A 27,098-nucleotide genomic window follows, 5' to 3' on the forward strand; every position below is an offset into this window, starting at 1 on the left:
CATTTGTCTGAAATGGTATAGGGCAGTGGTTCTCAACCTGTGGGTCGGGACCCCATTTGGGGTCGATCGACCATTTCACGGGGGTCGCCAAGCAAGGCTGTCCGCCATTTTTTTTGTCTGCCATTTTTTTACCCTTTTCCGGTGGGTGCCTTACCTCCCTTGAGCTGGGCCAGCTGGTGGTCGGCCTGCTCCGTCTCTGCCGCTTGCCAGCTACGCCTCGGCCGGCACAGGGGGCGGAACCACGCATGCGCAGCGCTCCCAGGCAGGGAAAGTCCTCGACTTACGACTGGTTGGGTAGTCCTCGACTTACGACCAGTTTAGTCCTCGACTTACGACTGGTTGGGTAGTCCTCGACTTACGACCGGTTTAGTCCTCAACTTACGACCGGTTGGGGTCGCGGCATTAAAAAGTTTGAGAACCACTGGTGTAGGGTTTCCTGCCTGAGCAGGGGGTTGGACTAGATGACCTCCAAGGTCCCTTCCAAATTTCTTATTACTACTACTACTACTACTACTACTACTACTACTACTACTACTACTACTACTACTACTATTACTATTATTATTATTATTATTATTATTGGGGGTTTTTATTGGCAATGTTTGGATTTGTAACTGAGTTTGCTCTTGGGGCAGGGGGGCAGGTAATTCTTTACAAAGGATATTTGGGCGCAGCTGAAGTTGAGGGCTTCCACGGGTCTAGGAAGCTGCCTCCACCTTTAGTAAATAATGAAGAAAAATAATTCAGGTAGTCCTGCACTTATGGCCATACCCGAGCCCAAAGTTTATGATGCTAAGTGAGACATTTGGTCAGTGAGTTTTGCTCCATTTTACGACCTTCCTTGCCACCATTAAGTGAACCACTGCAGTTGTTAAGTTAGTAACATAGTTGTGAAGTGAGTCTGCCTTCCCCACTGACTTTGGGGTCAGAAGGTCACAAAAGGGGATCACGTGATCCTGGGACACTGCGACCGCCATAAACACGAGTCAGGGTCTGCCAAGTGCCTGAATTTGGATCAGGTGACCACGAGGAGGCTGCAACGGTCCTTAAGTGTGACAAATGGTCATCAGTCACTTTTTCCAGTGCGGTTGTAACTTTGAACAGTCCCTCAGCGGCCTGTTGTAAGTTGAGGACTTACCTGTAATAAGCAGTTCAGGGGGTGGAGCAGAGCACAGGCCCGTTCTGATCCAGAGGAGGAAGCAAAAGAGGGACCAGGGGCCACGGCAGAGTTATTTGCAATGTGTCACTTGGCTTAGAGAGTCGGTCGGAAGACAACCAGCTGGAGAGAGCCAAGGCCAGGCAAGCGGGAATGATCAAATCGGAATTCGATTGGAATCTCTGTGATTGTCTTGCCTAACCCCCCACTGATTAAGGCAACTCCAGAGCCCCTCCTGGGTAATCCTCTGACTGCTCGGATTAAGGGAGGGAAAGGGGGAGGGCGGTGCGTGAGAAAGTCCAGGTGGCCGAGTGAAAGTTCCAGATGTTCTCCCCAAAGACGAGGGGCAGGCACCTGTTAAGCCCCTCGAGACATAGTAAGTACAATCCGTGCCATCTCAACATTTGTAGAGGAGGGGGACGCGGTCAAGGCTTCGGTCGTTGCAAGGCACGTGAGCCAGCAGACGGTGGTTGTGGGGTCACTGCGTCTGATCAATGTTCCCCAAAACCTCTATCTACAGAGAAGGGATATGGCCACCCTCCCCTACCTCTAGAAAGCGGGGAGCAAACAGGGGAAGTTGCTGGACAAAGGTGGGGAAAGAAGCCCAAGATCACCACTGGCGCAGCCCCACAACCTACCCCGGGCTTCACTGTCCTTGGGGCTATGGCCACGCAGACTCTTCCGACGCCCTGGGCCGGTCCGTAGGGAACTCTGAGGCTGTTCGTCCACTTCGGCTTCGGCTACAGCTGGGAAGAATAAGCCAGTATCTTTGCTTTAGAGCCCCCCCCTCCCATCACAATCCCATTCTCTGTCTGGTGAGTTGGCTGCTCCTCTGCTCCCTCCATAGATACATGCCTCATACATACATACGTACATACATACATACATACATACATACATACATACCTCTTCCCGCCCTCTCCCCACAGGCCTGCCCCTCCTCCCAGGCATCTGGGCTGCTCTCTGGCTTAATAATAATCTCCTTGGAAGCAACACAGGCCTTCGCCTGTAAATAACAACTCCCCAGCTGAAGATTAAAACCTTTCATTCTAAATTTACTCTGATGAGATGAATGCCCACCATCCCTGAAAACATGCAGCTGGGGCCCAGGTTGCCACGGCAACTCAAGGAAATACCCTGCTCGAAGGAGTAGGTGCGAGTCGTTCACGGCAGAGCCCGGGTGATGCGCTAATAGCCTCCTGCCAGGCCACCCGGTTGCCTTGGCAGCCGCTCTCTTCAGGAGCCGGACGGATCCTGCGCAGACCCGGGAGAGCAGAGGCACCCGACGGGGCCCTGGCGCGTCTCCCACTGACTCCCAGCCATGCTGCAAGCATCGGGGCCCCTGCCCGAGAAGAGGACCTGAAGCTGCTCCGGGGTGGGCGGAGGCGCCTGGCTCCCTCCCTTCCCTCCTCCGGCGCCTTCCTAGCTTCTGAGGCCTGATTGCAGTGGTTCTCAACCTTTTTAATGCCGCGACCCCAACCGGTCGTAAGTCGAGGACTAAACCGGTCGTAAGTCGAGGACTAAACCGGTCGTAACTACCCAACCGGTCGTAAGTCTATCCATTTCTGCACATTCCAATATTTTTGTAATAATAATCTGGTCGGATGGTAGCTTTTCATTTTTCCAAAATTGGGCAAAGCCAAATACTATTCTCGCAACTGTTAATACATGTAATATTAAGTATTCATTCTCTTTTCCATAATTAGATCCTAGTATTCCTAGTAGAAACAGTTCAGATTTAAATTCTATCTGCATTTTAATCATCTTTTCTAACCATATATGAATCTTATATGATTTTTGACTGGAGCGGCTGTCCATCCCCGGTCACTTCATTTGCACGGGGATCTCAAAACTGGGTCTTTAGCACCCAGTCAAGTCACGTTAGAAACCTGAGCACCTTCCAGCAATGTCACAATCCCATTAAAGAGGACAAAACCATTTACCTGTTGAGTAATATTTGAAACTACTAGATTAAAACTATGGAGGAAACACACTATTTACACCATGGAAGATTGGGAGAAATGTCTTCCTAAGACAGGGGTAGGCAACCTTGGCTCTTTTATGACTCGTGGACTTCAACTCCACAGAATTCCTGAACCAGCCATGCTGCAAGCATCGGGCCCCCTGCCCGTGAGGAGAACCTGAAACTTCCTACCTTCCGAGGGCTTATTGGGACCTAAAACCTGCGCCTGGCAAACTCCACCAAACTTCTTTCGGGGAGAACAGGAGGCCGGCTTTCGGGAACCACGTGTGCTTCTTCCCCTGCCACATCTGGGTCTCAGTGGGCAAATGACAGGCCCACGAGCCAGGCTGGGTCCCCCAGATGCCCAGGCCACCTCCCCAGCAAAGGATGGGAGGAAAGAGCCAGGGCAGCATCAAAGATCAACAACGGCATTAAACCCTTTGAGCAGGGGTACATCTCCTGGGGGGGGGGTGACTTTGCTCCCCTCTCCAAGAGTTTTCCCTCTGCTCCTCTTTCTCCCCTTTTATTCCCAGGCTGTTCCCTAAAACCTTTTCTCTTGAGGTTTTGCTTCTTCTAAGCCTGAAACATCCCCTCATCCTACATATATACATATATCCTACATACTACATACACGTAGTAGGGCTGCATTGTTACTGTTATCCTTCTCATCTTTCCTATTACCTATTCCTCTAGCATCTTATGACTATCACTTTGTTGTTTGTATCTTGTGATTTATGTTGATTGTTTTTATTTAGTATCCTGTGACTGCCACTGAGTGTTGCATTTATGATGAGAGCATTATGATCATGATTTATCACTTGTTGCTTGTATGTACCCTGAGAGCTTCTGCACCAGAAACAAATTCCTTGTGTGTGTCTAATCACACTTGGCCAATAAAGAATTCTATTCTATTCTATTCTATTCTATTCTATTCTATTCTATTCTATTCTATTCTATTCTATTCTATTCTATTTCTTTCTATTCCATTCCATATTTTCTATTCTATTCTATTCTATTCTATTCCATTCCATTCCATTCCATTCCATTCCATTCCATTCCATTCCATTCCATTCCATTCCATTCCATTCCATTCTATATTCCATTCCATTCCATATTTTCTATTCTATTCTGTTCTTATTATCCCAACAATGTCTTTCCAGTCCTGGTCAGCATCTTTTCAGTACCACCAATGGGCCAGCTCTTCTCCAGCCTCTGAGCACCCAATCTGGGGCAGGACAGGGGTGATGTCCAGGGCTGCATCAGGAGGCTGGTCGTAGGTGGGCTAATATTATGCCTTCCTCTCCTCATGAGATGAAATGCAAAAGGATCCCCCAGTCCAGACTTCCTCAGCTGGGCAGTCTTGGTGCTCTCTGAGCTTGGTTGCTGGCTTGCAGACATTTCATTATCCTGCTAAGTAACAACTTCAGTGCCAGAAGAGTGAGGCACTGAAGATGTTACCTACCCAGGTAACAAAATGTCTGCAAGCAAACAACTCAGTTCAGAGAGCGCCAAGAACTCCACAGTTCAGCCCCCAGCTGGAGAGATTGTCTTCTATTGGTACTTCTTCGACCTCCTGCTCTCCACATAAGATAGAACTACAATTCCTATCTGCTATGACGCTGGAAGTATGGCCCTTTGCTGTCAGCCCTACAGTGTAAATGTTATCATGAGGTGGTTTATTTTCTGTATTCTCTTTTATTAAATAAAGGAAAAAAACAATCATTTTATCATTGCTTCATTACTGCTTTGATCATTCTTTGACTAAACTTTGAGAAGGGCATGATAAATCTTGCGAGAATCTATATGAAGTGGTGGCTTGGTTGCTACAGAGGAATTTTTGAGTCTGTCATTTGTACTTCTATAACTGTCGGGTTTGGCACAGCAACTAAGCAGGACAGGTACAGACTTCAACAGATAGTTAAGACTGTAGAAGGAATAATTGCAACCAGCCTGTCTTCCATAGAAGACCTGTATATTGTACAGGTCAGAAGAACAGCTGAGAAAATATCTACAGGCCCCTCCCATCATGGACATAAACTATGTCGACTTCTCCCTTTGGGATGCCACTATAGGGCATTGTGTGTCAAAACAACTAGACAAAAAGACAGTTCCCCCCCCCCCCCATGTCATCACTGCTGAACACCTAATTCCCACAGCACTATCTTATCTCTAAGGATATTTACCCATGTAGTAGGGCTCTATTGCTATTATGCTTCTCATCTTCTCAGTATTGTAGGCTAATTCTGCCAACTGTCAGCAGTTTGATCCTCACTGGCTCCAGGTTGACTCAGCCTTCTATCCTTCTGAGGTCGGTAAAATGAGGATCCAGATTGTTGGGGGCGACATGCTGATTTTGTAAACCGCTTAGAGAGGGCTGTAAAGCACTATGAAGTGGTACATAAGCCTTAGTGCTATTACTATTTCTCATCTTCTCATCTTTCCTACTAACTTCTTCTATTGGTATCTTATGTTTTATAACTTCTTGTTTGTATCTTATGAATTATGAATTGTATCTTACCATTTATGATCTATGACTTATCATGTTGTTGTTTGCATGCACGCTGAGAGCTTATGCACTGGAGACAAATTCCTTGTGTGTCCAATCACACTTGGCCAATAAAGAATATTCCTATTCCTATTTGAAAGTATTTTTGTCTTTTACTTTTGGAAATTAAGGCACCTGGTTTCCTGGGGGGGAAAAAAAACTCCAGGCCATCCTTCTTGCCTCTCTTCCTACCACCCAGAACCTTTGTGCGAGCTTCCTCTTCTTAGCAAACTGCTAAGGATTCCTGAACCATTCCTTGGAGAGCTTCCCTTACCCTCCTTTCCAAAAACCATTTGTGCCCACTTACCTTTTTTAACTGTGTAATATTTTGTTGTTAGTTTGGAGAATATGGACAGGCATATACATCTTTTTCACAAATTAAAAATCTGCACACACAAACATGCATTGCAACCCACAGTTCAGGCGCTATGAGGGCACAAACAGCCGCTGGGCAGTCCAGAACTGGCACCAGTGGGTGAGACTCACCAGCATCGGATGTCCCACTTGCCAAGGACTTGTAGCCAAGGAACCTGGCGATCTTCTGCTGGCAATGGGCCTGCTCCTCGTAGGTTAGCAACTGGTAGATGAACTGCCAGATCACCTGCTTGGAGGGCGTGTCCAGCACAGGGTAGACGTCCACAATCAGGGTGTCGATGTTCCTGAGTGGACAAGGAAGGAAGCAAAGACTTCTTTAGGGCAGAGAGAAAGCAGGGAAGAAAATCCAAATCCCAGGATTAGAGAAGAGCTGGAAGGGGCCTGAGGACAGTCTCAGTCCATGGACACGAATGGAAGCCCCCAGACATCCAATGCTCGGCTCGGACACACTGAATGGAGAGGAGAGGCTCCTTCTCCGGTCACTGGACCCACTCTTGAATTGCACTTCGGTTTGGGAAACTTTTCCTACTGTTCAGCAGGAATCTGCCTTCCTGACACTTGAGATTATCAGAGCCAATTTAAAGATTTTTTTTTAGGGGGGGGTGCAATGACAAGTTTGGAATCACCCCCCTCTCTAATACTGCAGATGGATCTCTGAAAACTAAGATGCGTTCAAAAATGAAATGTAAGAGTCACCTTACAGAGTAGATGGGTGGCATAAAGATTTAATAAATAAATAAAAATGCCTAAATAAACAAAATATCTGGAAGAATTCTGGGTATCAGAGACAGCCTGCAATAAAGGCTGGGGGCTCCCCTGTCTTTCTTTTCCTCCCCACTGAACAAATGTGATCTGCCGGTCAATATCTGTCAATCATGTTTTTCAGACAGGGGATGGGGAAGAGCTGGCGGGAAAGGTTGACCGATGGCTGGATTATGGGTTCCACCCGTGTTTTATGGTTTGCTTACTTGTTTATTATTTAGTTAACTCATTGCACTACAAATCTTCGCAATGGTTTATAGGAAAGCAAATTTACTTTACAACGCAAACGTGAGGCCTTAAAAACATAACGTAACAGCTTAAACAGCAAATAGCCATACGACAGTAGCATAATTATTAAGAAAAATGCACAGTTAAAAATAAATAGTTGAAATCAAAACTTGTTCCCTTAGTGGCAACAAAGAAGGCAAACTTTCTCAGATAATGGTAGAGACCACTGGTGGCGAACCTATGGCACGCGTGCCAGAGGCGGCACTCAGAGCCCTCTCCGTGGGCACGCATGCTGTCACCCCAGCCCCACCTTCCCTCACGGCCCCCTCCTCACCAGCAGCCCCCCCGGAGGAGAGTAGCCTCCGGGCATGGCCCACGCGGAGCAGCACAGCCAAGGACATGGCAGACAGGCAGCAGGGACAAGACGCCGCCCTCGTGCCCCATTGCGCGCAGATGATGCTGCAGGGCGTGGGCAGAGGGCTTGGCCGCCATGGTGCTGCAGGGCCGCCTGAGTGATCTGCGGCGGGCCGTGGAGGCGGTAGGTGGCCCTGAGGGCGGGCAGGGCGGTTTTTGAGCACTCGGTGTCTAAAAGGTTCACCATCACTGGTATAGACTCCTGCTCATGCAGGGAATTGGACTAGATAACCTTCAAGGGCCCTGCCAACTCTGTTATTCTATGTTCTATGTTCAATTTCTGGGAGAACAGACGTTCATACTGAAAGAGGTGTTCTCTCTCTTGAGTCTAAACTGCAGGGGTTTTTAAAAGTAAAGGTTTTAAAAGCGTTCCATATTTTGCCCAGAAATGAACTGGCACTCAGCCTAATGCCTTACAGCGCAGAGATAATATGGTCTCTGTGGACATATCAACTGATGAAAAGTATGTCTGTGTAATAGTAGGGGGAAACGACCTTGAGGGACAGGAGGAAGAGCGGCAGGCTAGACAACCATCATGCAAAATGTAGCTCAGCCCACAGAAGGAAAAAGGGCATGGGAAGCAATTTAGAAGGGATCCTCCCTAGTTTTCCAGAGAGGAAAAATATGTTCCCTTACTGTAACCGCAGGGGTAGGCAACCTTATGACTCATGGACTTCAACTCCCAGAATTCCTGAGCCAGCATGGCTCAGCTTGGAAACCTCTCCCTTTCCCCTCAGCGTGGCTGGCTCAGGAATTCTGGGAGTTGAAGTCCACCAGTCATAAAAGAGCCAAGGTTGCCCACCCCTGCTGTAATGTTACAACAAAAATAGGGCTAGTCCTTCTTGTCTGGACCACCTCAAAGACCTAAATCTGGCAAGATGTGTAAAGGCAGCTTCCAGAACGTCTCCTGCAAAACTGTTTTGCAGGACAGTTTTCAACTGCGGCTCTTCTTCCTGTCTCCCAAGGCCATTCCCACACAACGTTACACCCTGGATGTTGCCTCAATCTTTGAAGCTAAAGGCCTAGGCAAGTTTTTCACTTTACCTCCATGCCAGAGAAAAGCTTTGCTGAAGCAGACTCAGGCATTCTGCTGTGAATGGAGCTGTCAACGCTGCAAATACTATATATTCTTGCTTTGACAATATGCAGAACTGTCTGGTATTTATATAGTTAAACCAGCAACTGGGAAAGAGGGAGGAGCATAAGGATAGCCCAGGAGAAAGAAACCTGAAGTAAATCACATCTTCCAAGTTGATTGGAAGATGTGAACCATGACCCCAAAATAAGGGAGTGGAAAATGCTTAGGATGTATATGCTTAACGGAAGAGAAGCCAGACCTAAGCATTTCCACCATGCTGTACTGACGTCTCTGTAACCTTAATAAATGCTTTTAGGAAAAAATATGCCTGAAAGTCCTTTTAAGCGTTTCGTTAATCAGACACATGACATCATGCTTAGATCCGCCCTCATTTTAAAACAATCTGGGGTCCCGAACCCCATCCACTGCCTCGAAGTTTGAGAGGTACTGGTAAAGATTCGGGGAAGAATGACAGGAGCCTCGTCATCAGCTCTGGGCTCCTGCCCTTAAGTGCAAGCCCCCCAGTTCATCCCCAAAACTGGGTGGTGCTCAGTCCAAACGCAGAGCCCAAGCAAGAAGGAGCAGAAGGGAGCAGAACCTTGCGAATTTTCCACTTGGACAAACGGATGGAGTCACCTGTGCTGGAAGAAGCTCTCCAGGGCTTTGCATACTGTGTAGCGCTCTGCTGGTATGAGGAGATGTTCCAGCTGCTGGTGGAAGGTCCTTCCCTGGATCTTGATGCTGGAGGGCAGGATCTCAGCGACCCACTGCAAGGAGGTGAGGGCTGAGGAGGAGCTGGGTGCTTCAGAAGATTCACCATCTGGACACAGAAAGAAAATCTCTCTTATGAAACAGAAGACAAAGCTGATTCCGAGCTCTTTGGAGCCTATTGGGATGATCTGATTTTAAATCAGAATAAACATGTGAACAAATTATTGTTCGAACACTATTATGATCTCCATTCCTTGTTCATCCAGTGGAACAGCCCTTTTATTTTTCCCACAGGCTCAAACAATCTTTCCTGATTGTTATGAAGAATATATATGATAAAACCAATAAATATCGATCACCAAGAGGAAAGTAATAAATGGTAAAAAATTTAATGAGCCGAGCTTTCATTGGGCCCACCCAACATCATCAGGGCTTATATATATAAAGAAAATTGCACCTAGTGACATGTAGGCTGCTTCATTTATAAGAATCATTATAACAATAATTGGCATGTTTGAAAACAGAACCTATAAAGACATTCCGATTTTGTAACTCTGAAGTGGGAACAGAAATTCAGCAGGAATCTCTTGCTGTGCGGCCTCAACCACCAACTGAAGAAGATGGTTGAACTATCATGCAACTTCCTGGTGTTTTCAAAGGTCTGGAATACCCTGAGCATGGGCTTTAAACTCTCCGAGGACCTAGTTTCCGGAGCTATTAGCTTTAAAGCTTAAGGAAGGGGGGTGGAAACATCTGGGGAAAGAGAGCATGGAGAAAGAGGAAGACAGCAAACTAACCTTCCAAGATTATGACCAAATCTTTGCTTACCACTGGAAAAGCTAACAATGCCTTCTTCAACCACGAGGGTGGGCATTGCCCCGCTGCCTTGGAGCATGGAGACCACCTTCTCATGGGAACAGTTCCTGCAGAACAGAACACAGGATCAATCCGGGACAGAAGCAGCACCAGGAGGGCTCCGCAGATAGGACAGCCATTGGCGAGAGTTGAAAAGTTGTGTCCAAGCCAGCTAAGGGTTAGAACAGGGGTAGGCAATCTTGGCTCTTTTATGACTCGTGGACTTCAACTCCCAGAATTCCTGAGCCAGCTTGGCTCAGCTTGGAAACCTCTCCCTTTCCCCTCAGCATGCCTGGCTCAGGAATTCTGGGAGTTGAAGTCCACGAGTCATAAAAGAGCCAAGGTTGCCTACCTCTGGGTTAGAAGGACATCAAACCCCAGAGATAATCGTGGGGAAAAACAAAGAAACTGCTAATTCACCTCATATCCAGGCCATTCAGGAACAGGATTCTGTCGCCAGCTTTCAGGGATGCTTTTTCAGCTGGACTCCCTGCAAAGACAAAACAACAACAACAACCACCCACCACTCTTGGAGGACTCTAACGCTGCTCTATTTGCAGAATCTGCTGGGGTCACAAAGGCACATCTCTCCTTTTGGCTGATCCCTCCATGCCCAAGGCAGTTCCAGCAATTCCAGCACCATCATTTTTGCATAAAATCACAAGATCCTGGAAGGAGCACCCTCACTAGCTATCAAACCAGACTTTATATTGAGCTCCATCTTTCATTATTTGGAAATTGGCTTGATGGTGTTTGACCCTACAGGACATCCATACTTCCCATTATCCCATTATCCCTCATTCTGCAAAGAAGGTGTATCCCGATAAGCCAGACTCCATTTTGTAACGTAATAGAAACATCTAGAAGAATCCAGCTTGGTCTGTGACACATGTTCTTCTGAAGACAAAATCTATATTCCATACATAGCATCGATGTTTCACCTCATCCTGTTTTTAAATAAAGCATCAAGATCTATGTAGATGGTCTGGTTTATTAAAGGATAGGAGGGTTTAGCTGCATGTCGAGCTACACACAGGGTAACATGTTGTGAGGACAGACTATTCACAGTCCCAGAGGAAGAGATTTCTCCAGTATTTATGCCCCGCTCAGGTTGGGAAACAGCCCCAAAATGGCGACACACTCTCACACCTAGGATGTTGGAACATCTGGATGAGTCCACCAATTTCGCTCATAGATTTCATGACCCCAGGCCTCATCCAGAGACATGGGTGGCCTGAGTCCAGAGGGATGAAATGGTCTCGCCAGGGAGGAATTCTTACTCCGTGTTCCCACCTAGTGCAAATATCCACAACCTGAAGCCACCTGCAGCTACCAAAAGTGATCACAGTAGGTAGTGTAGATTTATTTGTGTAGAGCAGGGGTAGGCAACCTTGGCTCTTTTATGACTCGTGGACTTCAACTCCCAGAATTCCTGAGCCAGCACAGCATAGCTGGCTCAGGAATTCTGGAAGTCCACGAGTCATAAAAGAGCCAAGGTTGCCTACCCCTGGTGTAGAGCAAGAAAAGGGTAAAATTCCTAGGAGATCATGATAGAATGACTTAAACTTAATTAAAACTAACAAGATTTCACTTGGATAAAATTCAAATTGAATTAAATCACATTTTATTTTTGTTCTGGTTTTACCCATTCTCCTGCCCTGGGCTGCATTTCCTTTGCAGAGGTTGGTAGGTGAGGGGGAGAGGTTCAAAAAGTCAAGATGGTGCCCATCGCCATGTAAACGAATCTGTTTTTTCACTTGCTGGAGTGACACCTGGATTTTGTTCAAAGGACAAGCGCAACCCTAAAACACAGCTGCCTGCTTCTGAACAAGGCCCTTGGCCAAGTAGTCAATTTGGTGAAGAATGCACCAATCCTAAAGAACCCAAAGGCATTTCTAAAATATCTGACTCCAAACGAGGCTTGCCCTGCAAATGGAAGTCTTTGCCAAGAAACGAGGGTTACTCTTACCAGGCAAGATGGACTCGATCCACACAGGAGCATGGCCACGTAACGTAAACCCGAAGCTTCTACTGCCCTTGTAGACACGGACAGTTCTGGGGAAGGAGAGCACATTGTAGTCCTTACACCAAACGGGGAATCCAAAAGGAGCAACGCAGAGCTTTCCCCGCTAAGCTGTCTGCAGAGGAGGGATCTTTGAGCCCCTTCCCTGCCTCTCTTGACACGGGTGTTTCTCAACCTTGGCCACTTTAAGACGGATGGACTTCACCTCCCAGAATTCTGGCTGGTTGGAGAATTCTGGGAGTTGAAGTCCATCCGTCTTAAAGTGGCCAAGATTGAGATACACCGCTTTACATATAAAAATCCTTTCAAACTGAGAATCTTTGGAATTTTGCCTTTGACTGGCATGTTACGCTGATCTCTTCTTTAGCAGCCATTTAAAAAACAAACAAACCCAACAATCCCTTTCACATGCAGTAGGATTTTGTCCTGCAGGTTTCCATGTCACGTTCAACTCTACAGGTTCAGGTTTCCTAGTCTGCCCCTTCTCACAATATCCCAGGTATATATGAGGTCTCCACCGACTGTACATAAATATGTCCAATAAACTTTCTTCTCCTCTCCTTTCCAAAATGGCCTAAAAATAAGCTCTCTACATGATGGCACAGACTCTTTAGGGCAGTGGTGGCGAACCTGTGACACGGGTGCCAGAGGCGGCATTCAGAGCCCTCTCTGTGGGCACATGTGCCATCGCCCCAGTCCTAGGCCTTCAGCTGGGTTTTATAAAACCTTTTCGCTTTAGGCCTCCGCCGCCGTGTGCAAAAAAAAAAAGGTTCAATCAGACAATTTCAACTTCTTGTGGGAAAAAAAAAGATCGTGCAAAGTTGGAATTGATTGATTGAACTTTTTAGTCCCACCCAGTTTGCTGTTACCACCGCAGCCACGCCCACCCAATGGGCCACACCCACCCAATTGGCCACACCCACCTAATGGGCCACACCCACCCGGCACCCGACGATGCATAAGTGGGTTTTGGGTTGCAGTTTGGGCACTCGGTCTCTAAAAGGTTCGCCATCACTGCTTTAGGGCCTTTGGGGAGAGACAGGCTCCACTCTAGAATCTGCATCTTGGGGAGGGGGGTCTTCGCAGATCCTTACCTGCAAGCTGCCCCCGTCCCCACATTGTTGCCAATCAGAGCGGTGGACTTCCTCAAGCTCTGGCAATTCTCTTCCTGGCACCGGGGCACTGAGCTGGCCCGGGTGGAGACCAGCAGGCGTTCATGGTGGTCCTCGCTACGGCTGCGTCTCAGACGGTTGGTCGGCTGCTCTCTCTTGGCTCGGCACAGCTTGCTGATGAGACTCTGGGACACCACCTCATCAAAGCGCTGCCGGTGTTTCCTGGGGATGAAGATCCTGGAAACAATGAAAGGAGACCCGGGTTAGGGAAGGGGCACGGGGCTTGGGACCAGCCTGCTTGGCTGCTGCTCTCACTGGATGCATAACCCAAAGCAGCTCTCAGAGAAACTCAGAAGTCTGAGAAGAATATACAAGGAACGGTTACAGGAACTAGTCTAATGAAAAGGACTAGGGGGGAGATGATAGTAGTGTTCCAATATTTGAGGAGCTCCTACAAAGACGAGGGGTTCAAACCATTTTCCAAAGCACCCAAAGGCAAGACAAGAAGCAATGGATGGAGACTAATCAAGGAGAGAAGCAAGTGGTGGCGAACCTATGGCACGGGTGCCAGAGGCGGCACTCAGAGCCTTCTCTGTGGGCACGCGCACTGTTGCCCCAGTCCTAGGCCTTCAGCTTGGTTTTATAAAATCTTTTTGCTTTAGGCCTCCGCCGCCATGTGCAAATAAAAAAAGGTTCAATCAATCAGTCAATTTCAACTTCTCATGGGGGAAAAAAAGATCTTGCCAAGTTGGAATTGATTGAACTTTTTAGTCCCACCCAGTCTGCCGTTACCGCCGCAGCCACGCCCACCCAATGGGCCACACCCACCCAATGGGCCACATCCACCCGGCACTCGATGATGCATAAGTGGATTTTGGGTTGCAGTTTGGGCCCTCGGTCTCTAAAAGGTTCGCCATCACTGACCTAGAACTAAGAAGAAATTTCCTAATGGTGAGAGCAATCAACCAATGGAACAACTTGCTTTCAGAAGTCGTGGGTGCTCCATCACTGGAGGCTTTTAAGAAGAGACTGAACAACCATTTGTCTGAAATGATATAGGGTCTCCTACTCAAGCAGAAGGTTGGCCTAGAAGATCTCTGAGATCCCTTCCAAGTCTATTATTTTATGTCCTTTCTTCTCCTGGACACCAACACTCTCCAACCTCCAGGAGCACTGCCTGCATGTTGAGCTGGCCGCTGGCTGGATGTGTCCCTCAAGGCTAGCAAAGGGAGATAAGAGGAGCTAGCTGCTGGCACAGAGATGGGGGACAATCTTGAGCCTTGGGCTGTTCTCAATATCAAACAGGAAGCACAGAGAGCTTCTGTATCGGCTCACATGGGTGACATTGTAGTTTGTAAGATGGCTGCTGAACGTAGCTGAACTCCCAGATGGTAGGTGGGGTTGTTGTTTTTTTGTCATTACAACCTGATAGCAAGATCAGCTCCTCATGCCTTCATCCATCCTACCCCTGAAGGCGTTATTGTTGATTTTGCACAAGGGGTGCAGACGCCCACCCCAGCCCTTCCCCCTATGCAGAACAGCTGAGCACAGGGTCCCTTTCTGTTTCTTCGTGGCTGGGGTGGGGATGTTCAGGACACCCATCAATCACAGCCCTGGCAGGTGAGCAAGGCCCTTAAGGTCTGGTCCCCAAGAGACGCTCTCAAGCGAAACAGAGCCCAAGCCGCCCCTGCAGGGCGGAATGGGACCACTCGCCAACAGCCAACGGCCAGATGGGATGGGTGCCGCAGCCAACTCGTCACGGGACAACCCACCGCGGCCAACTTCTCACGGCCAATTCACCCAAGGGTCAACTCACTGTGGGACAATCCATTATTCGATTTCATTATTTAAAATCATTTTTTAAAATGTTTTATTTTTCGTCATTCACATTTCATTTTGTACCTCCTTTCTTTAATGATTCTACTCCACTATTTCTTTGAGATTAGTGCAATTCTTGTCCCGCAGTGAGTTGTCCCATGGCGAGTTGGCAGTGGCACCCCATCCCACCCCTAGAGGGGCCTATGCAAGCTTTAAACCAGTGGTTCTCAACCTGTGGGTCGGGACCCCATTTGGGGTCGATCGACCATTTCATGGGGGTCGCCAAACAAGGCTGTCCGCCATTTTTTTTGTCCGCCATTTTTTTTGTCCGCCATTTTTTTCCCCTTTTCCGGCGGGTGCCTTACCTCCCTTGGGCTGGGCCAGCTGGTGGTCGGCCTGCTCCGTCTCTGCCGCTTGCCAGCTACGCCTCGGCCGGCGCAGGGGGCGGAACCACGCATGCGCGGCGCTCCCGGGCAGGGAAAGTCCTCGACTTACGACCGGTTGGGTAGTCCTTGACTTACGACCGGTTTAGTCCTCGACTTACGACCGGTTTAGTCCTCGACTTACGACCGGTTGGGGGTCGCGGCATTAAAAAGGTTGAGAACCACTGCTTTAAAGAGTCAAGCTCCTTCACCAACACCTCCGGATATTGATAAAGACCCACCGACTAAAACCCAGCTAAGGGCTTGGCTCAGTTTGTTGTGAAAACTACCACCTGAAGTCATAATATGGTTTCTCTGGATATGCAGACATATTATATTAGATTAACCTGGGTTTAGTGTTATGCATGCTACTACTAGGTCTTTGGATAATGCACACAACTGAGAGGAGCAAGCAAAACTACTTTATATTTCAATACCTCAATAGGCTTGCTGCTAAAACACCAAAGATCCCTTCAGCAGCCAAACAAAAATCCACCTGCAGCTCATTAAGCCCCCATGCCCAGCCAGGTGTTTTCCTCCGTCCCTCAGAGGGGAGCAAAGAGTGCCACACTTGGAAAACCACCAACCCCTCCCCACTCCTCTCCTGGCACTGCCAAGACGAGGCTGGCAGAGTTGCGTTGGAGTTAGGCTGGGAGGAGGTCCTCCAGCTGTGGGACCACAAAGCTCATGCTCCTCACTCGGCATGGGTCTGAGTAAGTTCCAGAGGTGAAAGAGAGGCCAGTCCTTCGAAGGGGCAAAAGCTGAGGCCAAGCGATGGAATGGCAGAGGCCATCAGGATCCAGTTTTGTCCTGGTTTGGGCTTTGACTTAATAGTGGCCTGTTGCCAGTGTGACAGTGTGATTCCTCCCCTCCTCTAATTTTGCTCTCAGAGCTGGGGCAGAGCAATCTCAAGGGGGGGGGGCTGCCATGGCTGGAGAGAAAGAAGCCCTCTCTCCTCCCTTCCAGCTTCTCTGCCCCCCCCCCCAGCTGATAGGGGCAAGAGGAGGGCAAGGCTGCCCAGTGGCACCACCCAGGATGCTTTTGGGGAAGAAGCCCGTCTCCCCCCTCCCAGCAGCAGACCCAGCCAAGTACGTCTCCCGCCCTGGATGAGATCCAGGCCTGGGAAGCAGCCCTCCCTTGCTCTCCAGCCCCAGGACAGCACCCAGGCAGCCCTTAAGCCACGAGGCAAGCTTTGTGGGCACTTCCTCTGGCAGTTGCCAGGGCAGGGAGGGCCACCTTGGGTGTGTTAAGTCCGGAGAATAATGGCGCTTGAGACGAAGCATTTCTAACAAGTCTTTATTCTCTGCTTCCAATCTACGAACAACGACAAGCCCAGAGGCGCGCAAGCCTCTATATAAACCCTCCGATCCCCGGGCAATTCCAACCAATCACAAGGCAGTCCTTTCCCGCCTTGCGCATGTGCGCAAGGCCGGCACCACTCAGTCTGGTCCTGGGCAGCTTTTGCAAATGCCCAGGACTCTTGCAACTTTCCGCGCCTGCTTCTGCAGGCACGGGACACAACAGGGCGGGGTTCTCATTCCTCCAGGAAACCAAGGAGGGAGGGCCAGGAAAGTGCCAAGTGCCAAGCCCTGGGTCCAGCTCGGAGGGGGAACCTGCAAAGGCCTGGGCTGCTCTGAGTCCTACAAGTCACTGGCCTCTCTCCAGTTCCTCCTCCACGCACATTTGGATTCTATCTGGGGAGGAATCGTTCCAGTTTCCGATGGAAAATGCCCTTTCCTTGCCTTGATATGGCTTGGCTGGCATATCAAGATGAAAGCTGGAATACTGTAACTGAAATTAGGTAAAATTCAAAACAGGATATGAAGGCGTAGAAGACAAAATGTATCGATAAATGTCTTAACTGACTTGAGTTATAACTAGCAGTGTATTAATTTGAATGTGATGCAATAACTAAGGGAAATAGAGAGGAAATGCTTGATGATGTAACCTGACATATGCATGAAAGAGCTTGTTATTTGATTATAGACTACCCAATCACCATGTTCCTTCCTTAACACTTGGAGCTTTGTAAAATTGGAAAATTAATAAAACTTGCTTTAAAAAAAAAAAAAAAAAAGAGATGAAAGCTGCATTGACCAGACCTCAATATACGGGGAGCAGGTCATCTTGGCCCCCAGGCACGGACGCCTTGTCTACGTGCCTTTAACCTAGCCCAGCGGTTCTCAACCTATGGGTCGCGACCCCATTTGGGGTCGATCGGCCATTTCACGGGGGTCGCCAAGCAAGGCTGTCCGCCATTTTTTTGTCCACCATTTTTTTCCCCTTTTCCGGCGGGTGCCTTACCTCCCTTGGGCTGGGCCAGCTGGTGGTCGGCCTGCTCCGTCTCTGCCGCTTGCCAGCTACGCCTCGGCCGGCGCAGGGGGCGGAACCACGCATGCGCAGCACTCCCGGGCAGGGAAAGCCCTCGACTTACGACCGGTTGGGTAGTCCTCGACTTATGACCGGTTTAGTCCTCGATTTACGACCGGTTTAGTCCTCGACTTACAACCGGTTGGGGGTCACAGCATTAAAAAGGTTGAGAACCACTGACCTAGCCAGAGATCCAAGGGAAAACTCAGACATGGAGACCTCTGGATCGGAAGAGGGGCCCGGGGCCGTCTCAATTTTCGGCCCCAAAGAAGAGTTTGGGTTGCTGCCATCTCTCTTTGGAATTTAAGACTTCTCCTTCCTTTGCCACCATTCCGCCCCCCTGCCAACCTCCAAGGCTCAGAGGGCTTCTGAGCCTATATTTGGCTAGCAGGCAAATTATTTGAAAGACAAACATCTGGACTGACTCCTTTACAACCTTCACATACACACATACAGCCTCCCCAGAGACTGAATACTCCCACATCCACCCCTATGTTTGTCAATGACTGTATCCTCCATAAAGATTTCCACATGAGAAAATTCCCCCTGCGGCTTCAGAACCAATGTTGCAAAAAAAAAAAAAAATGCTGCAAAACCAGAGGAACAAGGCCCAGATCATCACGGGGGGCAGGGGTGGCACCCTGCTCTTGGGTCAGCCCAGGAATTATGGGGAGAAGCCGCCTCGGCATTATCCCTCCTCTGCCACTTTCTGAAAATAGAACATGGAATAACGGAGTTGGAAGAGACCTTGGAGGTCTTCAACCCCCTCAAGCAGGAGAGTCTACACCAGGGGTAGGCAACCTTGGCTCTTTTATGACTCGTGGACTTCAACTCCCAGAATTCCTGAGCCAGCCATGCTGGCTCAGGAATTCTGGGAGTTGAAGTCCACGAGTTTTTTAAGTGAAATTTTAATTATATAGGCCATAACAAATATTTCTTTTTAATTTGGTTTTAAATTAGGTATTTATTGTTGCATTGTTTTATAAGGCTGTTAGCCGCCCTGAGTCCGGTAAGGAGAAGGGCGGGATATAAATTGAATTAATAAATAAATAAATAAATAAAGAGCCAAGGTTGCCTACCCCTGGTCTACACGATTCCAGACAAGTGGCTGTCCAGTCTCTTCTTGAAAGCCTCCAGTGAGGGAGCACCCACAACTTCTGAAGGCAAGCAATTCCACTGGTCAATTGTCCTCACTGTTAGGAAGCTTCTCCTTAATTCCAGGTTGCTTCTCTCCTTGATGAGTTTCCATCCGTTGTTTCTTGTCTTGCCTTCTGGTGCTTTGGAAAATAAGTTGACCCCCCTCTTCTAGACTGGTCATACCCAATTCCTGCATCCATTCTTCATATGTTTTGGTCTCCAGGCCCTTAATCATCTTAGTTGCTCTTTTCCCCCTCATCTTTGTGGCAGACCCTCAAATTCTGGAATACTGCTATCATGTCCCCCGTAGTCCTTCTTTTTGCTAGACAGGCCATACCCATTTCCTGCAACCTTTCTTCATATGATTTAGTCTCCAGCCCCCTAATCATTCTAGTTGCTCTTTTCTGCAACAAATCTTGCCTTTAACTCTGCATTGCCACTCAATCCACATTTCCCACATCCAGTTTAATATTTATTACCGTGCCCATGATTGAAATATCTGCCAGCCTGGAAGCTCCCTGATCAAGCACTCAGCCCAGCCTACTTTACGAGTCGGCTGTAAAGACACCAGAATCCAATAATCCCCTTAAGAATCACTTTAAACACTCCGAGATGTAACAGAGGTCGGGGGAAGATGCTTGGCCTACACAAGACATCCGTTTCCTTCGGCAAAGAAGGCAGCACAATTTTACCTGCTTCTGCACTGATCAAAAACTGAGGAAAGGAAGGAAATCCTTGGCAGAAGAGAAAAGGTCTCTTGTATTTTTATTATGATCCCCTTCCTTCTCTGAAGAATAACGGCTCCAGGGACAGGACAGGGAAAAACGGGAGGGACTCTCAATATGTACGTGGTATCTATAGAAGCAAATGGATTTCTGAAACTGACCTTGCACTCAGGCCTCCTGACCAGTGTTGGTGGCCTCTCAGACCCCCCCCCCCTTCCTCTCCATACCTCAGTAGGAAGCTCCACTCTCCCCATATCGCTCTGGGTCACTTTCACGTTCCTGCAAACTTTTTCTGCCATTCGGAAGGAGAACGTACCTTCCTCCAACTGCGGATGGCCACACAAGACATCCTGTTCCATAGGCATTGTCTGCTTTTAGGGACAAGATGACAAGCTTCCCCAAATTAGAATACACCATAGTAGGGTAAGAGTTGGAAGGGTCCTTGGAGGTCTTCTAGTCCAACTCCCTGCTCAAGCAAGAAACCTTGTACTGTCCAGTCTCTTCTTAAAAGCCTCCAGTGATGGAGCACCCAGAACTTCTGGAGGCAGGCTGTTGCACTGGTTAATTGTTCTCACTGTCAGGAATTTCTCCTCAGTTCTAGGTTGCTTCTCTCCTTGATTAGTTTCCATTCATCGTTTCTTCTCTTGCCTCTTTATTTAATTATTTATGCAATTAAGTTTTAAACGAATGGTAGCCACACAGAATCCCCAAGCAGCACAAATACCATCCTGGTCCTTTTTCAAACCTGCAGCTGAGAAGATGGAAGGTGCTCTCCAGTCCCGGCACTGCAAGAGGACCCGCTGAGCATTTCCTCCATCCTCTCTGTGTGACCTCTTCACATCCAACATGGCTCCCCAGGATGTGACCAAGGACCCCTTCTTCGCCTGGTACTCAGGCAAGACTTGAGGAGCCCCTCACACTCATTTCTTTGTTTCCCCTTCCCTGTTCTCTTAGGACGGGCATTGTTTATCTCACGCCCCCAGACCCAGACTCTTCTTTATCCTGCTCCTTTCTTTCTAGTGACTTTCTAAACAGCTGCAGAATAACAGAGCTGGAAGGGGCTTTGGAGATCTTCTAGTCCAACCCCCTGCTCAGACAAACGGTTGTCCAATCTCTTCTTTAAAAAACACCTCCAGTGATGAAGCAGCCACAAATTCTGAAGGCAAGCCGTTCCACCGATTAATTGTTCTAAGTGTCAGGAATTAAGGAGAAAGTTCCTAACAGTGAGGACAATGAACCAGTGGAACAGCTGGCCTCCAGAAATTGTGCGCACTCCATCACTGCAGATTACTAAGTAGAGGCTAGACAGTCACTTTTCTGAGATGGTATAGATTCTCCTTCTTGAGTGGGGGGCTGGAGTAGTAGATTTCCAAGGTCTCTTCCAGCTTCTATTCTATTCTATTCTATTCTATTCTATTCTATTCTATTCTATTCTATTCTATTCCATTCCATTCCATTCCATTCCATTCCATTAAAGGTCTAGTTTAATGAAGAGAAGGACAAGGGGGGACATGATAGCAGTGTTCCAATATCTCAGGAGCTGCCACAAAGAAGAGGGAGTCAAGCTATTTTCCAAGGCACCTGAAGGCAGGACAAGAAGCAACGGATGGAAACTCATCAAGGAGAGAAGCAACCTGGAACTAAGGAGAAACTTCCTGACAGTTAGAACAATTAACCAGTGGAACAGCCTGCCTCCAAAAGGGCTGAATGCTCCAACATTGGAAGTTTTTAAGAAGAGACTGGACAGTCATTTGTCTGAAATAGTATAGGGTTTCCTGCCTGAGCAGAGGGTTGGACTAGATGACCTCCAAGGTCCCTTCCAACGTTTTTATTTTTTTTATTATTATTATTATTATTATTATTATTATTATTATTATTATTATTATTATTATTATTATTATTCTATTCTATTTTATTCTATTGCTGAGCCAGTAGAAGAGCTGCTCCCCTGGACCATTTTTTGTTTTGGCTGCACTTCCTTCTTCCTGTCCTGCTGTGCTAAGAGAACCGAGACATTAATCCTCTTTGCTCACATAAATGCCTTCCCTACTTCTCACCTAAAGGACGAGGATCCAGTTTTGGAAGAGTGCTAAGTGAACCTCCAACTTTGCAGCAGAATCACAGAATTGGGACGGGACCATCCAATTCAAGCCCTGCTCAACACAGGAATCCAAATTAAAACATCCTGGATTGGATGTTATCTAGTTTCTGCTTCAATGCCTCCAGAGAAAATGAGATACCTACCACTGGCTCCAATGTCACATTTTCCCATTACTAGGATTTATTTATTTTTTTCAAAAATTCAAATAGCGTCTGCTTTTCTGTAATTGATATTCATTCCATTTCTGGCACTGTGGAATGGAAAAAAAACAGTTTTTGACTTTCTAGGTGACCTCTTTTCAGCATTTCAGATTCCTTGTCAGTCTTCTCCTCTAATGAAAAGTAGGACTAGAGGTGACATGATAGCACTGTTCCAATATCTGAGGGGCTCCTACATGATGAGGGGGTCAATCTATTTTCCAAAGCAACAAAAGGCAAAACAAGAAAGAATGGATGAAAACTAACCAAGGAGAGAAGCAACCTAGAACTAAGGAGAAATTTCCTAACAATAAGAACAATTAACCAATGGAACAGCTGGTCTTCAGAAGTTGTGGGTGCTCCATCACTGAAGGCTTTCAAGAAGAGACTGGACAGCCATTTGTCTGAAATGATATAGAGTCTCCTGCTCAAGCAGGGAGTTGGATTATTCTATGTTCAGACCAAGCTCCTTCAACCTCTCTTCAATATTTCTCCCCAGTTTTATGTGGTAATAATGACAAACATTCTTTGATTTTTGAGCCAAGTGTTGTCATGCCACCAGCCCACATTTAACTCACTTACTAATCAGCACGTGCTCTCTCAAATGTTTTGGTAAAGGCATATTGTATCTATCAGCATTCTGATAATCTATTACATAAGTTAGCCAAGCAGAAAATGAAGTAAAGTTAGTCTATTCTTATCAAATCTATGCTGATATGGTAATTTTCACCTTGTTTTCAAGGAAATCATATACCAATCTCTTCATGATCTGTTCTAGAGTTTTCCTGGTACAGATGTCTGATTCCTTGGACTATAAATCTTCGGATCATCCTTTCCCCCCCCCCCTCTTTTGGAAACAGAGATATAATCATTGCAGTGGTCAAGTTAGTAACCCGACCACCTGTATCTCCTTTTTTAGGAATTCCCAACCATCTCAAGTTCCTTTTCTTGTTAACTTCTACTTATCTTTTACTGCTCTTGAATTTACTAAAATCTACTTTTTTTGAAGTCCAAGGTACATGCCGTAGATGCTAGTGTTATCTTCCGGGGGGGGGGGGGAGCAGCATCTCCCAATCGCCTCCAGGTCCAGGTCCAGGTCCAGGTCCAGGTCCAGGTTGTCAAGGCTCTTTTCCCGAGTATTAGGCTAGGATGGGGGTGAGCCGGAGGCTGTTTGGCCTGGCGCTGAGGGAGGGGTTCTTTTGTTCTTGTCCTGGCCTTTACGGATTAGAATAGAATAGAATAGAATAGAATAGAATAGAATAGAATAGAATAGAATAGAATAGAATAGAATAGAATAGAATAGAATGAAATAAATAGAATAGAATAGAATAGAATAGAATAGAATAGAATAGAATGAAATAAATAGAATAGAATAGAATAGAATAGAATAGAATAGAATAGAATAGAATAGAATAGAATAGAATAGAATGAAATAAATAGAATAGAATAGAATAGAATAGAATAGAATAGAATAGAATAGAATAGAATAGAATAGAATGAAATAAATAGAATAGAATAGAATAGAATAGAATAGAATAGAATAGAATAGAATAGGAGCTGGAAGCAGTGGTGGGATTCAGCCAGTTTGCACCGGTCCGGTAGAACCGGCAGCTACTTTTTTGTTGATTTCGGTGAATTGGGTGATGCCCTAGCCCTTTTTTGCAAGGCCCAGAACAGACTGCCTGAAGTGCATGGATGGCACTTCTGGAGGTCCGTTCTGAGGCTTGGAGGCCTTCCAGGACCAGAACGACCCACCGGAAGTGCATGGACGCCACTTCTGGAAGCCTGTTCTGAGCTTCGGAGGCCTCCCTGGCTCAGAATGGACTTTCGGAAATGGCGTCAATGCAGAGAACCGGTTGTTCAGGTATTTGAATCCCACCTGGAAGGGACCTTGGAGGTCTTCTAGTCCAGCCCCCTGCTCAAGCAGGAGACCCTATACTATTTCAGATAAGTGGCTGTTCAGTCTCTTCTTAAAAACCTCCAGTGATGGAGCACCCAAAACTTCTGAAGGGAAGCTGTTCCACTGGTTAATTCTCAGGAAGTTTCTCCTTAATTCCAGGTTGCTTCTCTCTTTGGTCAGTTTCCAACCATTTTTTCTTGTCCTGCCCTCTGGTGCTTTGGAGAATAATGTGACCCCCTCTTCTTTGTGGCAGCCCCTCAAATACTGGAATACTGGATTGTTGCAGGCCACCTGGAATCATTATTTGAAATGGGAGGTGGGGGGCTAAATAAATCTGTAAATAAACAAATCTCCAATCCCAGCGGGTGCAGGCAGTTGCAATCTCCTCCCTGGCTTAATCCCATCTGTGTGCACAGCCAGCTGCCATCTGCTTCAACTGCCATCATTCCTTGCACTTGGGGTAAAGGCCAAGCAGAGCTGGAGGGAAAGTTGGGGGGGGGGCTCAATTCCCTGCCAGTCAGAGTAACCCTCCTTGTGGACAGGCAGCAGCTCAGCCCCGGTGCTCTCCCTAAAAGCACGGCCTGGAAGGAGGAGAGGGAGAGACTGCAGTGCACCTCTTGGGAATCAGAGAAGCACGGGGGGGGGGGGGGGGGCTGCGGGGTGCAGCCAAAAAATTCAAGATGGCCCCCAGAGGGTAGAATTGAATCTCTGCCTACTTTTGATATGTTGCATGCACGGGTACCCCTAAAAAGAATACTCCCCCTTTCCATTCTCAATAATTCTCTACATGTTGGTCAAGTGGCACTTGTCTTTCCAAAGACTGATTGTGCATGGGAAGCATGAGAGAAAGAGAGGGGGGGGGAGGGAGAAAGAGAGAAAGAGAGAGAGAGAAAGTGAAAGAGGGAGAAAGAGAGAGTGAGAGAGCAAGTGAAAGAGGGNAGAGAAAGAGAGAAAGTGAAAGAGGGAGAAAGAGAGAGAGAGTGAGAGAAAGGGAGGGAGGGAGGGAGAGAGACAGGGGGGGGGAACTTCCAGTGTTCCTCCCAACCTCTTCCTTGGCCCCCTTAACAGTGTCCCACGCAAGGGTCCTTGTTGGGGAAATCAAGCAGTCCCAGGGAGGTGGGAGCTCTGCCTATTCCGGGTCTGCCAAGATGAGGAATCTGACTGACCCAGTCCCCCGTCAGCCAGCCAGATATTAACCCATGACAGAAGCTGCCCCGCCAGCCCGATTTCCCCTTCTGTCCCACTGGTTCTTGGCTCTCGTAAGACTTCTCAGCGCTTGCAGCATCTAGGCTAAGAGAGAAAGAAACCCATTTCAAATCCAGATGTAGGGGATGACCAGGTTATGCCCGAGGAAGGGGTCAAAAGCATCATCAGTCTCAAGTCCCTTCATGCCCACCTTGAAATCTGAGTCCAGCCCACCTTGAATTGAATTCCATTGACTCTTATCTATCGCCAATTTGTTAGTAGTTCAAATTCTTGTACAGAGAGCTTAATCTTGCAATATATCCTTATATTAATTTGAACTGCCTGGATTTTCTGATCTCCCTGGCACTTAACACCGCGAAGGGGAAGGGCACAAGGCCCAGCTGTTTCAGAAAGCATAAATCGCCTCTGTTAATGCTTAACATGGACTAGTGTCAGGCCCCAAGAACTAAGAAAGACAAGTGGAGTTACTTCTGAGCAGTTTCTGCATTGCTCATCACGTACAGACAGAATCTTGCCAGATTAAAGCAACTATCTGCATCACTACAGATATACTCTGGGAATCGCTAGAGGGGACCCGTTTTAACCCATTTCCTCCCAAACAAACTTTCTGTGCATCGTTCCTTCTTTGCCGTCTGAAAAGCAGGGCCTCCCTCCTGGGAATCCAGACTCAACGAGTAGTCCTCAATGGCACTACATCCACATGGAGAGAAGTAAGGAGTGGGGTACCACAAGATTCCATCTTAGGCCCAGTACTCTTCAATATCTTCATTAATGACTTAGATGAAGGAATTGAAGGGAACTCATCAAATTTGCAGATGACACCAAACTGTCAGGAATAGCCAACACCCCAGAAGACAAACTCAGGATCCAAAAAGATCTTGACAAACTCGAACAATGGGCCCTATCCAACAAAATGAGTTTCAACGTGGAGGAAAGCAAAGTCTTACACTTAGGCAGGAAAAACCAAAGGCAAGAATACAGCTTGGGCGAGACCTGGCTTAAAAACAGTAACTGTGAGAGGAACCTTGGAGTCCTAGTAGACGATCACTTGACCATGAGCCAGCAGTGTGCAGCAGCAGTCAAAAAGGCTAATACAATCCTGGGTTGTCTAAACAGAGGCATAGAATCAAGATCATGTGAAGTACTAGTACCGCTTTACAAAGCTCTAGTAAGACCACACCTGGAATACTGCAGCCAATTTTGGTCACCATATCACAAAACAGATGTTGAGAGTTTGGAAAAAATTCAGAGAAGAGCAACTAAGATGATCAAACGCCTGGAGGCTAAAACATACGAATAATGGCTGCGGGACTTGGGTTTGGATAGTCTAAAGAAAAGAAGAAATAGAAGAGACATGATAGCAGTGTTCCAGTATCTGAGGGGCTGCCACAGGGCAGAGGGGGCCAGGTTGTTCACCAGAGCACCAGAGGGAAGGACGAGAAACAATGGTTGGAAGCTGATCAAAGAGAGAAGCAACCTGGAATTAAGGAGAAACTTCCTGACAGTGCGGACAATCAACCAGTGGAACAGCTTGCCTCCAGAAATCATGGGTGCTCCATCACTGGAGATTTTTAAGAAGAGACTAGACAATCACCTGTCCGAGATGGTGTAAGTTCTCCTGCTTGAGCAGGGGGCTGGACTAGAAGACCCTCAGGGTCCCTTCCAGCTCTATACTACTCTATTCTACATTCCATCACAGCTAGTATGTTGTGAGAATCCACTCACCTTGCTGTGGCTGTCAAGGGTCAGCTTTGACACCCAAATGGTACCAGGGCCATTTTGAATCAAGCTACCCTACCCGGTTGGTAAAAAGGAAGAGCAAATCTCCCTGAACCCCATCCAGGTCCTTCTGAAGCTCATCATCAACCAAGGAAGGACTTCTTTCCCTGCCCCATGAAGGGGCACATAGGCACCCCAGCCACATCTGCTCTGCCCGATGGCTGAGCCCCCTCGGGCCTCGGTAACGGGGTCCAGGCAGGTTTAATACTGGACAAGTTAAG

General features: G+C 47.5%; 1 protein-coding gene across 1 annotated transcript in view; it reads right to left on the bottom strand.

The window, feature by feature from the left end:
• Positions 1 to 13,459, bottom strand: part of LOC107299651 (delphilin-like) — a gene marked incomplete at both ends in the record, with an annotated part of 22,124 nt that extends 8,665 nt beyond the window's left edge. Inside the window, 7 exons of the mRNA XM_015829008.1 lie at positions 1,795 to 1,902; positions 6,151 to 6,323; positions 9,158 to 9,341; positions 10,061 to 10,155; positions 10,508 to 10,577; positions 12,057 to 12,142; positions 13,205 to 13,459. Coding sequence (XP_015684494.1) covers positions 1,795 to 1,902; positions 6,151 to 6,323; positions 9,158 to 9,341; positions 10,061 to 10,155; positions 10,508 to 10,577; positions 12,057 to 12,142; positions 13,205 to 13,459 — 971 coding nt within the window. The remainder of the gene's footprint in view (positions 1 to 1,794; positions 1,903 to 6,150; positions 6,324 to 9,157; positions 9,342 to 10,060; positions 10,156 to 10,507; positions 10,578 to 12,056; positions 12,143 to 13,204) is intronic.
• Positions 13,460 to 27,098: the final 13,639 nt, after the last annotated feature.

The sequence above is a fragment of the Protobothrops mucrosquamatus genome, unplaced genomic scaffold (assembly GCF_001527695.2).
Source record: "Protobothrops mucrosquamatus isolate PMUCROS unplaced genomic scaffold, P.Mucros_1.0 scaffold5232, whole genome shotgun sequence".
Classification (NCBI taxonomy): domain Eukaryota; kingdom Metazoa; phylum Chordata; class Lepidosauria; order Squamata; family Viperidae; genus Protobothrops; species Protobothrops mucrosquamatus.